This window comes from Meles meles, chromosome 10 (assembly GCF_922984935.1).
Source record: "Meles meles chromosome 10, mMelMel3.1 paternal haplotype, whole genome shotgun sequence".
In the NCBI taxonomy this organism is placed as follows: Eukaryota; Metazoa; Chordata; class Mammalia; order Carnivora; family Mustelidae; genus Meles; species Meles meles.
The window spans coordinates 57,974,225-57,991,155 of NC_060075.1; the positions used below are offsets into that span (position 1 = coordinate 57,974,225).

The 16,931-nt window shown below is 34.8% G+C and overlaps 1 protein-coding gene across 6 annotated transcripts in view; it reads left to right on the forward strand.

Moving 5' to 3' along the window:
• SNX13 (sorting nexin 13) overlaps nt 1-16,931 on the forward strand; it is a 129,566-nt gene that overhangs the window by 68,560 nt on the left and 44,075 nt on the right. For all 6 annotated transcript variants that reach the window (XR_006820495.1, XM_046020529.1, XM_046020526.1 and 3 more), the window contains 5 exons: nt 4,556-4,639; nt 8,144-8,282; nt 8,659-8,747; nt 13,167-13,266; nt 14,446-14,639. Coding sequence is in view for 5 of the 6 variants with exons in the window: in XM_046020529.1 (XP_045876485.1) it covers nt 4,556-4,639; nt 8,144-8,282; nt 8,659-8,747; nt 13,167-13,266; nt 14,446-14,639 (606 nt within the window). In the remaining variant the exon portion in view is untranslated. The remainder of the gene's footprint in view (nt 1-4,555; nt 4,640-8,143; nt 8,283-8,658; nt 8,748-13,166; nt 13,267-14,445; nt 14,640-16,931) is intronic.

Genomic DNA, 16,931 nt, shown 5'->3' on the forward strand with positions numbered 1-16,931 from the left:
CAACCATTATGCTGTTTGAATGGGTAAGATCAGAGTGTCTAATTTATATGAAAATGAAAGCTTAGGATCTTTTTGTCTACCATCCAGCAAAATAGATTCCTGAGGTGTGCTTTTATACTCGTATGTTATTATTTAAGCAATACCAACAATTTCTTAGTACCTACCTGAGTTCAGTACACTTCTTAAGTAGGGTAGTGGTGCTATGAATTGAATAGTAAATGCTTGGTTTTAATGGGAAATATCTGATAAATGATGTATTGTTAAGACCAATTATTTGGGCTAGTCATTATTAAGGGTGGTAAATACCTGACATGTCTATCACTAGATTCACATCTACCACTGAAGGAAGACACTGCTAATCAGTTACTGTACTCATTTGTGTTGAGTATTTGTTTGGCAGCAGAATCTTTGTCTACCTGGTTCTGTAGACAGCCACTACTGGGCAGTGTCTCAGCAACTTTCACATGGCTGGCAAACTTTTCCCTCTTGAAATTTTGTCTTTGCTTGGGTTCCATGTCATTGCTGTCCTGATTTTTCTCTTCCTTTGGTCTCCTTTTTAGTCATTTTTATATGTTTTAACTCCTTTTGTATTTAACTTTCAAATTTACAAGTTCTTTAGGCCTGAGCCCTCTTTTTGCTCACCCATTCCTGTGGCTTTAAATACCTTTCCAATTTTTTAAGTTTTTTAAAATTTAATTTAAATTTAAATTTTTTAAATTAAATTTAAATTTTAAATTAAAAAATTTCCAATTTTTAAATAACTTTAAATAACTTTCCAATTTTTATCTGTAGTACAGACTTTCCTTCTGAACTTTAGGTGCCTCTGACTAGCTGCTCACTGAAACTGCCATTCGATTGGCTCACAGCCCTTTTAAACTTAAAATGTTCAAAATGGAAATCTTACTCTTGTTTCTATGTCCTGTCTTGCCTTTTAGTCTCCTCTCCATCCTAGTAAAGGCTGTGACCATCCAGCAATTATTTCCCATCTCAAGTTCTTCCAGAGGTTTACAAGGACTTTGTTTACCTTTCTGGTCTTTGTGCCATGCTGTCACTGTATTCCAACTATGCTGTCTTCTCCAGAAGTGCCATTTTCTCCCCACTGTAGGGCCCACCTCATACTCTTTTTTTTTTTTTCCTGGTCAAAATGATTCCCCATATTCTCTTGGCTAAGTTGTATTCACCCCTCATATCCCACTTCTTCAGAAATGCCTCCCCTGACCACCCAGTCTAAAGTCCCTTCATAATTCCCTATTGCTGTAGGTAAGTACACTATTTTTTTTCCTTCAAAGCATTTACCATATTTCAATATTATAATTTACTTACTTGATGTCTTCCCCCTTCCTGGTAGTACTCTAAGGCCCATTAGGACACAGGCCCTATCTGTATCATCATCATGTACCTCGTGGTTATCACAGTGCTTGGCACATAGCACATACCCCATCAGAGAATTAGTTTTAATGAGGGGAAACTTTTTGCCCTTCTTGCTGAAGGTGCACATATTACTGCAGCTCCTGAAGATGAAGCTGATTCTTAGGAGACATGAATGAAGATCTGCCTTGTTACATGAGGTTATCATTCAAACCAAGTAGGGTTATTTAAAGAGCAAATATGTTTTGCTATAGATTGGTCTGTCTTTATGGTTGAATCTGATTGTGTGTAATCACAGAGTCCTGCATTCAGCAAATCAGGCTTTAACTTGGTAATTCTTTATCTGTTTTCTTTTGTTGGTAATTTAAGTTTTCCTAAAGATGGTTTTGTTCAGATTAAATAACAGGTTAAAGAGTTCTTACTTCGGGGCGCCTGGGTGGCTCAGTGGGTTAAAGCCTCTGCCTTCGGCTGGGGTCATGATCCCAGAGTCCTGGGATCGAGCCCCACATCGGGCTCTCTGCTCGGCAGAGAGCCTGCTTCCTCCTCTCTCTGCCTGCCTCTCTGCCTACTTGTGATCTCTCTCTGTCTGTCAAATAAATAAATAAAATCTTTAAAAAAAAGTTCTTCTTTCCTTTATATGGATCTTTTATAGGAATTGTACAAATCGTAGCATTTGACTACAGTAATTGCTATTGTCTTGCTTTCTATTACCACGCTTTTTTTATTTAAAGATTCATGGCCTCAGTGACTTTGTAGCTTTTAAGCCTTCCTATTTGACAAGCTGGTGCTTGTCTTAAGGTAGATATTACATGGAAATGGCTACTTATTTTGGAATATTTAGAGCTCTCACTAGAACCTGTATAGAAATTGTTGAGTCATGTGATTGCATCTTGACTAACCAAACCCTTTCATGAGGCAAATTAGAAGATCAATGTAATTTTCTAAGACAGACTGACTAATTGCATTGACTAATGAGAAGCACTAAATTTATTCATAGTTATTCCCCACGTGCTTTTTTTTCTTACTTTGAAAAGAAACTTTCAAGAAACATAGTTTTGTTTATGAATTTTCTCCTTACAAAGCACATTTTTAAATTTGAACATATGTGGCCAGAGAGAATTTGAAGGAAAGAATTATGTAAATAATATAATTTTTAAGAAGTTGGAGACTAAAACTAATCTTGAAAGAATAAACAATTCCTCCTCCTCCACCTTTTATTTTTTATTTATTTATTTATTTTTTAAAGATTTTATTTATTTATTTGACAGACAGAGATCACAAGTAGGCAGAGAGGCAGGCAGAGAGAGAGGAGGAAGCAGGCTCCCTATAGAGCAGAGAGTCCGACATGGGGCTTGATCCCAGGACACTGGGATCATGACCTGAGCCGAAGGCAGAGGCTTTAACCCACTGAACCTCCCAGGCGCCCCCCTCCTCCACCTTTTAAAAAAGATTTTATTTATTTACTTTAAGAGAGAGACAGTGAGAGAGGGAATACAAGCAGGAGGAGTGGGAGAAGGAGAAGCAGGCTTCCCACTGGGCAGGCAACCTGATGCAGGGCTTGATCCCAGGACCCTCGTATCATCGGATCATGACCTGAGCTGAAGGCAGATGGCTGACAATTGAGCCACCCAGTTACCCCTAAACAATTCTATAATTTGAGATTGTAAGCTGTCTCAGAAGATTCTTCTAAAAGTTAATAGAACCGTCCCACATTTGATGTAGAGATTACTGAAAAAATAAATTAATTAGTAAAAGTAAAAAATAATAAGAGGTACCTGGCACCTCTTGGTAAAACATGCTACTCTTAATCTGGGGTTGTGAGGTTGAGCCCCACATTGGGTGTAGAGATTACTTAAAAGATATGAAGAAAAGAAAGTAAATATTTTTTTAAAAAGTTACTGGAACCTTCATGAGTGCTTTTTGGAAATGTTAATTCATCATTGGTAATAGTTTTCAGAGACTTACACAGCTTACAAAAGTAGAGTTTATATAAAGTATCTCTCTAAAGGAAAAATAAAGTGAAGGCTGCCTTTTATGAGATTATATCAGAAAATGTACCAGATAAGTTAGAGATCTTGATAAAAGGAATAAATTGGCCCTTTAATTAGAAAAGTAAAATATCCTATTAAAGGTACAGTTACTTAGTCTTTCCAGTTTTCTTTAGAAATGGTATTTCATAGATTTATGTATCAGCGTGCATAAAAGAATAAAGATTAATAATGGGTGAAGTTGTGGTATTAATAGAATCAGCACTAAACTCTTCATTTCCATCCCTTTACTATTTATGTAATGCCTGCCATGTTGAAGAATATGACCTTGAGTAAATAGTTTTGAAGATTGACAAATCAGTAGATCACTTGACAGGTGTTATTCATATGCAGCACATTTCTAGATAGTGGTAGCGGTCTAGAGAAGTAGAAAACTTGACAATTACATAGAGGATGATAAGTGACAAATCCCATAAATTCAGGGCATGGGTATATTTTAAAAATGAAAATACAAAAATACTCAGCTGAAATGATCGAGGCTGATTTGGTTGGAGATTTTATTCTGTAGTCAGTCCTGGGAGGAAGAACAGGATTTTAGTAGATAGGAACATAAACAGCTATAAAAAATGGGAGGATCTGTTCTAGAGAAAGATGAATAATTAACATACTATTTTATTTTCTATTAGGAAAGATTTTAAACACAGACAAGTACAGAGAATAATACAGTAGTCATTTATGTGCCAACTACCCAAATTTAACCAATGTTAATGTTTTACTATAGTAGCTCTGTTCCTCTCTTGAAGGTAACTACTGTTCTAAAATTGGTGTGTATCTTTTTCTTTTGTTTTTTGCTTTTATACTTTTAATATAGACATAAGGATTCATAAACACATATGGTGCCATGTTTTGCCTTTTAAAAATTGATGTAAATGCTAACATACTAGAGCTACCCTTTTGCTTTTTTCCACTCAAATCTAGATGTCATTGTGGAGATATATCCAGGTTGGTATAGGTAGCTTCATCTCGCTTACTTTAACTGAGGTGTATTAGTTCATCTTTTTATAAGATTGTGTTGGTTATCGGGTTTTACATGTATCATACCTTTCTTAAGTAACAGCATTGTGTTATTTACATTATGCTAGTGATTTGATAAATATATTAGGTTAAATTTGTTTTTGTTTTTTACAATTTTTGTCCAGGAAATTCTTGCACGAGGAATTCTTCTTCCATTAATAAATCAACTCAGTGATCCTGATTATATTAATCAATATATCATATGGATGGTATGTACTTTCTAAAATTATGACTCTGTTTTTAAAACAGTTTTTTTGAAATTTAGAAACAGTACTTAGAGAGCAGGATGATCAAGAAATAATTTATTAAAGAAATTAGGGTAAAAATATGTTTAAACATAATCTTTATATTTCTAGTATTTCTGTTTGCTAATATGTTGAATGTGCTAGCCAAATTCTTTTTAAGAAGTTTGTTAATAAGATAATCCTGTTACAATTTTGGTGTTGTTACTACTTATTTAAATTAAAAAGAAAAGGATATTTTACTACCTGAGTGTATAGATGATGAGTATTTTAAAAAGTTGCTATTTGCTTTTAAACAGAGCTTGTGGTCTGAACTACTTAAATAGCATGTACTTTACATTTTTATACCATATAATGGAGGAAAGTATGGTAAAAGGAACACTGGACTAAGAATGGGAGGAAGTGTGCTCTAGATTTGTTTCTGTACGTTGCTTAGTGTGTGTGTAAGTAGGTAGTTTTCTGTAAGTCATAGTGTTCTCATCTGTCAGACATATTAAAGGGTTAGTGCTTACTAAGTTTACTGGGTCTAATTATTTTTGTGTTTGATTATATATGCTTTTCCTCAGTAAACTCATAGTTAAGAAAGAGTTGTAAATGGGCTCTTGCTGGGAGTTCTTTGATACATGCCTCTAGATCTTTGATTCATTTTCTTGAAATAGAATTTCTTCAGTTGTCTTCTATTAACTCAGTCTAGCTTTCTTAGGAAAGAATTACTTTATTGTTCTTTGTTTCTAGTAGTCATTATCAAACTTGACATTGTTTTGGTGTTGTTACTGCAGCAGTTTTTGTCTCTCCCACCAGATTGTGGGTTACCTGCAGGCAGAAATTGTTTTATTAGCTTTGTATTCCTAGAGCCTTTTTTGGAGGCCATACAACTGGTTCTTCGTTTCCTTTGTCAATTTTTTTAGTGTCCTGTTGGGCTCTATGAAAGCTTTAAAAGCATGCATATCTGCCTAGTTAAAATTTTTTAAAAATGCTTATCCTTTGGTTAGGAGTTGTACTCATGAAATTTATTCTTAAGTAATAATAAGTAAGTTTGAAACAATTTATATTTAAGGACATTAATGGCAACATTGCTTTTAAAACTAAAAAATTGAAAGCAGTTTAAGTGTTCTACATGGAAGATTAGTTTAATAAGTTATGGCATATTGATAAAATAGAATACGTGAAGCCATTAAAAAGAATGATAATAGTGTATCTTGAATAATGAAAAAATGCTAATATATATATATATATTTTTTTTAAAGATTTTATTTACTTGAGAGAGAGTGTGAGAGAGCAAGATCATAAGGGGAGGGAGGGGCAGAGGGAGTAGCAGACTCCCCACTAAGTAGGAAGCCTGTTGTGGGACTTGATCTGAGGGACCCCAGGATCATAGGATCATGTCCTGACAGAAGGCAGACACTTAACCAACTGAGTCACTCAGGCACCCAAGATGTTTATATTTTTTATATGAAAAGGATAATCAGAGGTGATGTGTGTGTAAAGAATGCTTTTTAAAAAACAAATATATAAGTAATTATATTCTTATTAATGACTATATAATTCTGATAGTATATATACTGTTTGAAATCTTAATAAGATTATGTAGGATTATGAAAGATTATGAATGTTTTAACTTTTTTCTCATTTATATATTTCACTTTATAGGAAGTATTGGTTATATAATAAAGTAATTTTTTAAAAACTAGGTAAAGAGGTAAAATTCAAAAACATTTCAGTAATAAAATAAGGGTAAATGGTATTAGGAAATGTTTTTTAGAACGCAATAAAATGGATGTTTTATACTAAACTTAATCAAGATATAGTACTGTTTAATCTTATTTGTGGTACAGAAAAGGTATAGAATGTTAAGGTTATCTCTGACTCCTGGGATTAGGAATAATTTTTTTCCTATATATTTTTCTTCAGCTTTCAATTTTTCTTTTGCTGAATTTATATTAACTATATAATTAAATACATGGTGTAAACATTTGAGGGGGTAGAATTTAAAATATGCTCTAAAAGAATTTCAAACCACCATGTGTTTACTTGTTCTCCCTAAAGTTGGATTAATACTACTATTGTGTATGATGCTTGGGTCTTTTTTCTGTTTAATGAACAGGAATTGGTCCTTATTTCATTTTGCAGTATAGAATCAGAGAATATATTTAAAAGAGCAAAGTTTATTAGTAAAGGACCTTTAGCCTACTTTGTTGTCTTGTTTAGTCTTTTGACATTAATTTTGTGGAAAACCTTGTATCCCATAGATATTATAAATATTAAAATGAGCTCAGTTCTTATTCTTAGTTCAGTTACATTAATATCTAACCATATGGTTAATTTCTATTTGAACGGAAAAGTTTAGAGCAGTCTAGTAGTAACATATCTTCATTCCATAATACGTTAGTGTTATCCAACGATAGTTTTTAAGTCATTTCTAAAAACAATATAGATGGATTTGCATTATTCATCTCTAAATGTGTATTTTTTTTAAAATACGAACTAATTAAGAGTGAGTCTTCTCTCTTACTGTGGAATAGATTACCTCATATTCTTATTTTCAACTAGAGCAGATAAATGGACAGCTGCTTAATTGTTTCTTAATGTGTTCTTAGAAAAATCATGTCTTTAATAACCTACCTTTTTTTTAATCATTGAAATAAAATTTACATAAAGTGAAAGAAATTGCCGAGTAGTCTTCTCAAGTTTTGTTCTGATTTTGCACTTCCCTAGCACCAGTTGAGAGCCCCCATCTCTCTGCATTCTGATGAGCATTTGGCATTGCTGTTTTGTTGTGGTTAACTTGAATATGCATGATGACTCAATTATATTGAGATCTTTTCGTGTGCTTATTAGCTAGTTTTTCCCCAGTTCTGGACTTATGCAGTCCCCAGTTCTTCAACCCCTTATAGAGAATGTACAGTATCCCAAGTCTGCTGCCTTTTCATCTCTTCCCTTACTCCTTTACTTAAGTTTTATTGGCAGTCACAGCAGCTAGTCACTTTATAATATCCTCGAGTACTTTTTGTGTCCCATTTTGTTATATTTTTGATGAAGCCACACTCTGGTTAAATTCAACTCAACTCTCAACTCCCATTCCTGTTCTTAAACAGCACGTGGCTAGGGAAAAAAAAAACAAACAGTTGATTATGTTATCACATTGATTCTGTTCAGTTTAGGTCAGAGAACACCTCTCTTCTGTTTAAAACCCTCCAATAACTTTTCATTCCACTCAGAATGGAAGCTACCACATGTACTGTACCCTACCAGATTGGCCTTCCACTGCCACTAATCTCATCTTCTACTCCTTTGCCTTTCTTTGGGACCATGAGTATAGAGGTTTTAATTTTGTTTTCTTAAAAGCACTGCATAAACACTTGGTATAAGATTGTGCCTACCTAGCATGTGGTAGACCCTGAAGATTTTTCCTTTTTCTTTTTTTCCTTACTGAGTTCTTTTCCCACCTGTTTTTTAAACTTTTATTTTCAGATCCGTGATTCTAATTGCAACTATGAGGCCTTTATGAACATTATTAAATTGAGTGACAATATTGGAGAGTTAGAAGCAGTCAGAGATAAGGCAGCAGAAGAATTACAATATCTTCGATCTCTAGATACAGTTGGTGATGGTAAGTTATTCATTTAAGTACAGAAATGTGTACTTCTTTAATCATTACTCTTGTCTTTAAACAAAACTTTAATTTACCCAAATGTCATTTTATGCTATTGTTATTTTCACCTTATCTAAATCTTATTATGTTAATGTGTGTTAAGAATAAAAGCATTATAATTTTCTGAATGTGAGGCTGTTGATACTGTAATTATCTCTAATGTAAAAATAATAGGCATGGTTTAATTTTAATTAAATAATTTCACTATAAAATTTCAGATTGTTTCTTTTATTTAAGTGTTTGCTCTGTTCAGGTTAAATTACAGTACATACATGTTTAAAGTATTTCATAAATAACATTACCACTAGCTCATAATCAATTTGTTTGTATTTAGATATCAACACTATCAAGAATCAAATAAATAGCTTACTATTTGTAAAGAAAGTATGTGACTCAAGAATACAGCGATTGCAGTCAGGCAAAGTAAGTAAAATTTAAAATTAATGTTTAGTTTTAAATACTTTATATTCACTTAAATGTCTAGCAAATGACAAGATGTGAATTATTAACTAGTGCGGCCCTCCACAAAAGGACTTGCAGAAAAAATTTCTCTTATACATTATAGTATTATAAGTATTTGTTAAAACTGAAGAGATTAAAACATTTCCTGAAAAATGCTACAGCAATTAAAGATTTTATTTATTGGTTTATTTATTCATCTTTTCATTTTTTATTAAAAATTCAACACTTATATAGTTTTATACATTGAATGCCATTTTAGATGGACCTAATAGGCAAGAAGCTCTCTCTTCATAGAACTTGTATTTTAGTTGAAGAGTCAAAAAATAAACCAATATATAAATTATTGTATAATGTTAAAAAAACGTGTTAAAAATAAGTAAATATAAAAACTAACAAGTAAGACAAAGAGAGAATGTCTAAGAATGTTTTAGATAGATGCTGAGTGATTTGGTTACATTTGAGCTTAGAGAAATCTGATAGAATAATGAGAAAGTGTTGAGAATTTTTTTTTTTTAATAAAGAATCTTTCAGGCAGTGGTGAAATCATATGCAGAGGCCCTGAGATAGGAAGATGTTTGGTGAGTTAGAGTAGGTCAGCATGGCTGGTATGGAATGAATGAGAAGGGATGATAGTAGTAACAAAATTGGAGAGGAACCTTAGGGATTATATCATACATGGTTTTATTTACCATAGTAAGATTTTTTAAAAATTCTTTTTTTTTTTAAAGATTTTTATTTATTTATTTGACAGAGAGAGAGAGATCACAAGTAGGCAGAGAGGCAGGCAGAGAGAGAGGGGGAAGCAGGCTCCCTCCTGAGCAGATAGTCGGATGCAGGGCTCAATCCTAGGACCCTGAGATCATGACCTGAGCCAAAGGCAGAGGCTTAACTCACTGAGCCACCCAGGTGCCCCGATTTTTAAAAAATTCTAATTGTGATGGGAATCCATTGGAGATTTGTGGTGGCAAGTGACATGACCTGACTTATGAGGTAAAATAATCACTTGGGGTCTTTGTAATGTTTAGAAATTGTGGTAGAGTTGGCGGGAATAAGAATGGAGACCAAAAGATCATTTAGGAGATGATTGGTTTAGTCCAGTATGAGATGTCTGCAGATTGTGGGAAGTAATTAGAAACTGGATGTAGTACTAACAGATTTGCTAATAGATTAAATATGGAGTGAGGGGAAAAAAAAAAGGACTCAAGGAGGATTCCTAGAATTTCTGGCCTGACTGTATGAACGGTGTTGCTATTTACTAAAATAGATAATACAGGAAAGAGGAGATTTAGAAGAGACAATCAAATTTTGGATGTTTTAGTTTGAGATCCTTATTTGACAGTCATATAGACCTGCTAGCTGGTAAGCACTGTAGTTCAAGGGGAAGGTTGGTGATGGACCTAAACTTTGAGGGTCCTCAGGATTATTAGATGTTTATTTAAAGTAAAGACACTAGATGGACTTACCTAAGACAGTGAGTGTAAGTTAAAAGATAATCAAGAACTTAGTCCAGAGGCAGTATAGTTACTAGAGTTTAAGACAAAGTGGAAGACCTACCTAAAGAAACAGAGAAGTGACTGGTGAAATTGAAGGAAAACCTAGGAGTATAATATTCCAGAAGCCAATTATAGAAAGTTTTTGAGGAAGTAAGAGATCAGGTATGTCTCAGGCTGCTAGTAAGTTGAGTAAGGTGAAGACTTAAAATTGACCATTTGATTTGCCACCAGGCGAATATTGGTGATCTGATAATAGCATTTTGGAGTAGTGGAGAGAAACCCTTCTTGGAACTGGTCCAGGAGAAAATGGAGAGAGATGAATTAGAAACAGTGATTATAGGTAGCTGTTTGGACAAGAGCAGAGATTTGGGCCTTGGAAACAGAAAAAAGCTTTTTTTACTACCTTAGTTTTCAGTATAGTCAATTTTTTTTTTTTTTCTGGTTTTCTCTTTTGGAAATTTATTGTGACTCTCTGGGCTTGTAATTTTAAAATGTATTTAAATTTTAAATTTCTTAAGGAATAGAAGACTGATTTTTATAAATATTGAGTTTAGTTGCTGGATTAATTATAACTAATATTACTTGAGGCCTGCATTTGTCTAATAGCTGAGTTTATGTGTATATATGTCTTTGTTTCAGTTAACTATTTTAAAATTATATACCCATGCACATTCAGTATAGAAGAATATTTATTTTTAGAGCAAGAGAGCACATGAGTGGGAGCAGGGGGAGGGGCTGAGAGAGAGAGGGAGAGAAAAAATCTTCAAGCAGATTCCCCAGAGTGTGGAGCCCAACAAAAGAATTGCTTCCAGGACCCAGAGTAAATGTCTTGAGCTGAAATCAAGAGTTGGATGCTCAACTGACTGAGCCACCCAGGCGCCCCAATGTTTAGACACCTTTTGATAGCAGATCCCTTTAAAATTTAGATACCTTGTTTTGAAGCCCGTCAGTGCTTTTTTGAGTCTCAAGCTTTACCTTTTTAATTAGTTCACTTGGAAAGAAAAGTCAGAATCTTCATAGAGATCAAGTTTTTTAACCGTGCTACTCATCTTGAATTCTTAGAAGGTTGTTTATCTTTTTTATTACAAATAAAGTTACTATGAATACTCTTCTGCATCTCACATGTGGAGCTGCTTTGGGGAAAGAAAGAGGTGGTAAGTTTGAAGAAAGAAGAATTAGGAGAAAACATGTGCTGGCACCAGGTTGCTTTATGCTAGACATTTTAAGTCAGTTATCTATTATTATACAGTATTTATATGAAGGGAAATGCTAATTAGAGAGGAAGTTTTCCCCTTTTCTCAAGTTCTTTTTCTTCTCCAGTATGTATTAACTACATCTAATTTAGTATCTGCCCCTAATTAAGACACCCTAACTTTCAGAAAAACCTTCTGATCTTTCTTTTCCTTTTTTTTAAAAAAATATTTTATTAATTTATTTGACAGAGAACAGAGCAAGAGGGAGATAGAGCACATGAGCGGGGTTCAGGGGAGCAGAGGTAGAGAGAGAAGCAGGCTCCCCACTGAGCAAGGAGCCCGACAGGGGACTCAATCCCAGGACCCTGGGATCATGACTTGAGCTGAAGGGAAACCTTAACTGACTGAGCCACCCAGGTGCCTCTGATCTTTTTTAAATAGAGGATTGTGAGATAGGGATTTAGGAATACAGAGAAACTGGGGACACAGAAACATTAGGGTTTTATGGAAGAGGCTGCAGGCTTTGAAAACATCGAGTCATTCTTGGCAGCTCTGTAATCATAGGCAGTCTTTTTGATTTCAGCTTTTTTTTATCTGTTAAGTGAGGTGGGTGATATTTATCCAATAGGATTGTTGTGGAGAATAATGTATATAAAGTACATAGCACAGTGCTTGACATGTGGATTCTCTATAAATTTTTTTTGAAGATTTTATTTATTTGTCAGAGAGAAGAGAGAGCACAAGCAGGAGGAGTGGCAGGCAGAGGGAGAAGCAGTCTCCTTACTGAGCAGGGAGCCCAATGTGGGGTTCGATCCCAGGACCCTGGGATTATGACTTGAACTGAAGACAGATACTTAACTAACTGAGCCACCCAGGCATCTCTAGACTGTCTAAATTTTGAACCCATGTTTTGTTTTGTTTTTCTGTGTTTTTTCATGTGTAGGTAGTTACCTTGCTTTATGATTTTGAAAACTAAATTTAATTTACTGTTTAGGTAGTCTGAGAAGAAGCATATTTTTAATGAAAGATGGTGGAGTTTTTACTCTCTCAGGAGAAAAATGACTCTTTTGGGATATTTTCTGTTTTCTCAGTGAATAGACTTCAGTCTGTACTTGAATATGTTGGGATTTATTTATTCTTGGACATTGTAAGCATTCCAGACATCCCCTTTAGCTCCTAAAATGTTCATTTTCATTTGGAATATGTAGAAATAGAGAATATTTGAAATTCTAGTAATTCAGAATTATTTTATAATGAAAGAAGTGAATGCTTATCATACTTTTTTAAAGATTTTATTTATTTATTTGACAGACAGAGATCACAAGCAGGCAGAGAGGCAGGCGGGGCGGGGGTGGGGGGGGAGTGGGGAGGAGTAGACTCCCTGCTGAGCAGAGAGCCCGATGCAGGGCTCCATCCCAGGACCCTGGGATCATGACCTGAGCCAAAGGCAGAGGCTTTAACCCACGGAGCCACCCAGGCGCCCTGCTTATCATACTTTTAATGCGTATTTACTAAGCAGCTCTTAATTAGGAAATTCTCTAGGCTGGGACTGTTGGGAACTCACATGAAGGAGAAAGAAAAGAAAAAACTTTATTTGTATTCCATTTTAGTTTAACATTTTTATATCTATGTAAAGATCTTTAACCTAATGCATGAGTAGATGAAATATTGACCTGCATTTACTTTTCTCTTAGGAAATAAATACTGTGAAACTGGCAGCAAACTTTGGGAAACTTTGCACAGTCCCCTTGGACAGCATTCTTGTAGACAATGTTGCACTACAATTTTTTATGGGTGGGTAAATCCGTTTTATGAAAATAAAACAGCCCTCAACATTTTTAATAATTGTAAATATTACTAAACTTTAAATATCTGATATTAGGCATACCAAATATATCTTTCCTCCACTCCCCATTCTCTGAAGTATTCCCTTTTTTGGAAATCATAGAGGTAGAGATTTATTTTTTTAGAAGGAAAGAAATGCTTATTATAACTAAATGCATTTGTTAAATAGCTCATTTAAATTCTAGCAGATTGTATGAATTTAAATTATTCGAGAAAGAGTTCCTTATCAGCAGCAGACATTGTTTTTAACGTTTGTATCATTTTGTGCATGAATAGGTCTTTGTTTTTTAACATTTTAATACATATAAATATTTACAAATTTTGTTAATATTATATTTGACCTTTGAACAACATGGATTTGAACTGTGCAGATTCACTTATTTATAAAGATTGTATTCGATAAATACAGTATAGTATTACAAATGTGTTTTCCTTATGATTCTCTTAACATTTTCTTCTCTAGCTTACTTTAAGAATATAGTACATACAGAATATTGTATGTGTTAATTGTTTATATAATTGGGAAGGCTTCCAGTCAACAGTCGAATATTAGTAGTTATGGTTTTGGTGAGTCAGGAATTATACATGGATTTTTGAGTCCATGGTGAGTTGTGCCCCTGATCTAACCCGCATTGTTCAAGGGTCAAGGATACATCAAAACTGCTTTTTATCTGGAGGACATTTTCAGTAAACCTCCCTGATTCTTTATTTTCATGACTAAAAACATAAATGCGTGGCTTATTGAGATCCTAATCCTTACTTTTAATATTTGTAAGAATATTAACATTATAATCAGTAATCTTTATTGAGAACAGAAGCCAAATGTTCCTGAAGTAGTTTCTTTCTGATGAAGCCTTCTGTAGTAATTTTATCTCCTAGAAATTTTATCATGAAAAATGAGATTTAAAAAAAAAGGCGTGCATCCATTTGTGTTTTCTACATAACTATGGTCTTTTTAACCTAACCAATTTGTGATGTAAGCATTCTTCATCTTAAGCATTTGCTTAACAGTTTGAAAATGTAGAGTTTTAAGTATTTGAAACTTTAATCCTTCTTTACTTGTATGGCTACATGCATCCAAAAATATGTGACATTAATATCTATGTTGTTATGGATTTTGTTTCATAGATTACATGCAGCAAACTGGAGGTCAAGCACATCTCTTCTTCTGGATGACAGTGGAAGGATACCGAGTTACAGCCCAACAGCAACTGGAAGTTTTATTAAGTCGTCAGAAAGATGGAAAACATCAAACAAACCAAACCAAAGGTCTCTTAAGAGCAGCTGCTGTTGGAATATATGAACAGTATTTATCAGAAAAGGTGAGTCTGTTTTGATTAGTTTTTTTTATCTTCTTTGGTAGTAACATTAGTAATAATATATTTTTTAAAGACACATTTATTCAGCATCATGATCAGACTATTACATTTAGCAATCAACAGCAAGGATGCAAAAAAAACTACATTAAAACCCTTTGCTTTACACTTTCCACAGAACAGAAACTAAGATAACCTGTTATACAATTAGTCACAAATACAGTCCTTGAACTTTTTGTATATACAGATGAGTATTGTCTAAAACATGTCTTCTTTGAAGCAGTTAGGCCCTGCTACCCCTGTGTTTGGCTCAGTTCACAAATCTGTTGTGACCTGTGGCTTCCCTATCACCTCTCTGGCTTGCCTCTCCTGCTAAGCTGTTTCCTGGCAGTAATTAAAACCTTCTGCCACTGCCATAGCTATTCCTGCTGCTGGAACCACCATAGCCACCTTGGTTTTGTGGTTTAGCAAAGTATTGGCCTCTACCACCATAGGGGCTAGAACTTCTGCCTCCAAAATTTGCTCCTTTCATGGGTCCAAAATTGGAGGATTGATTTTTGTAATTGCCAAAATCATTACAGCTTCTGCCACCTCCAAAGTTGCTTCTATCATTACCAAATCTGTGATAGCCATCCCAACTGCCACTTTATCCACCACCGCCTCAACTGCCACCAAAAACCACCTCGACCACTGAAGTTCCCTCCATGACCAAAGTTGTCATTCCCACTAAAGCCACCTCCATGACCACCAGCAGTTTCCAGAACCACTTAGACCTCTTTGTGTGGATGAAACACTAGCCATCTCTTGCTTAGATAGGGCTTTCCGTTCTTCACAGTTGTGGCCATTCAAAGTATGGTATTTTTGAATAACAGTCTTATCTACAGAGTCATAGTCATCAAATGTTACAAAGCAGAACTCCTCTTTTTGCCACTGCTGCCGCTTTTCAGCGGCCACTTGCCACTTTCCAAAGGTGCGCGGGAGAAGAATGGGGCACAAACAAGTCAGCTTCAAGAGAACAGGAGCAGAGGTGGGCAAATGAGAAGACTGCCAAGAACAACAACTCCTCAGTCCCATACTTATTAGATACGGATAACAATCAACAAGCAAGCATGATATGCCTGATCAAGCAGTATAGGATCTGTGATTGAGTAAACCATTTAAAGGAATCATCTAATTAACTACGGGTGATCTCTGGAGAAGGGGAGATAACAGAAAAAAGAAGCAGGCTAGGCATTCCCAGGTGCTTGGGCTTCAAGGATGTATATCATCCCCCAGAGGCCTATTGCTGGTACATGTTCAAGCGTGTTTGGTCAGTACATTGTTCTGAGGGATGGGTACACACTGCCTCAGTAAGTCATGATCTCAGTTTCTTTGATTTTTCCCTTATTGTTCAAAAGTAATCTCTTAGATGATATTCTTTCGTGTCGTCTTTGATGTCACCAACAAAAATCTATTTCATAGTTAAGTGGGCACCAGGTTTTTGAAATCTTCTCTTGAGACAGCCCTCTTTGGTTCCACAACTCTTCCATCCACGTTGTGTGGCCTTGCATTCATGGCTGCACCCACCTCTTCCACAGGGGCATATGTGACAAACCCAAAGCTTCTGGAGCACTTGGTGTTTGGAGCTTTCATTACCACACAGTCCGTAAGTGTTCCGCATTGCTCAGAATGGCTCCTCAGACTCTCATCGGTTTCAAAGCTCAGACCTCCAATAAAGAGCTTCTGCATCTGTTCAGGCTCTTTGGGAGACCCTATCTCAGGCATGATGGTGGTGGGAGGGGAGACTTTAATGATGCTTACTCAGCAGCATCCATGGGCAGAAAAGAGTAATCTAACGAACGTATATCAGTAATAATTTTTGTAATACTTCTGAATATTCATTACTCATATTAGGCAGAACTACTTGCAAACCTTGTCTCATTTAATCTTGATAACAATCTTTTTGTATATTACTATTCTTGTGTTATAGGTAAAAAAGCCCATGTTTAGAAAATTGAATTAACTTTGCCAAGGTCATGCAAATACTAGTGACAAAGTCAAGACTCAAAGTCACACATACTCTAGATTCAAAGATACAAAAGATTGAAAGTATAAGAATGGAAAAAGATAAACGATACATACAGTAACCAAAACAGAGCTGGAGTAGCTATCTAATATTAGACAATAGATTTTAAAACAAAAATTATTAAGAGAAAAAACATTTTATAATGATAAAAAGGTCAATTGATCCTTGATTTACCGTTAAAAAAACAGTTATAAACACAACAGCAAAACCTCCACATACATAGGACAAAACCT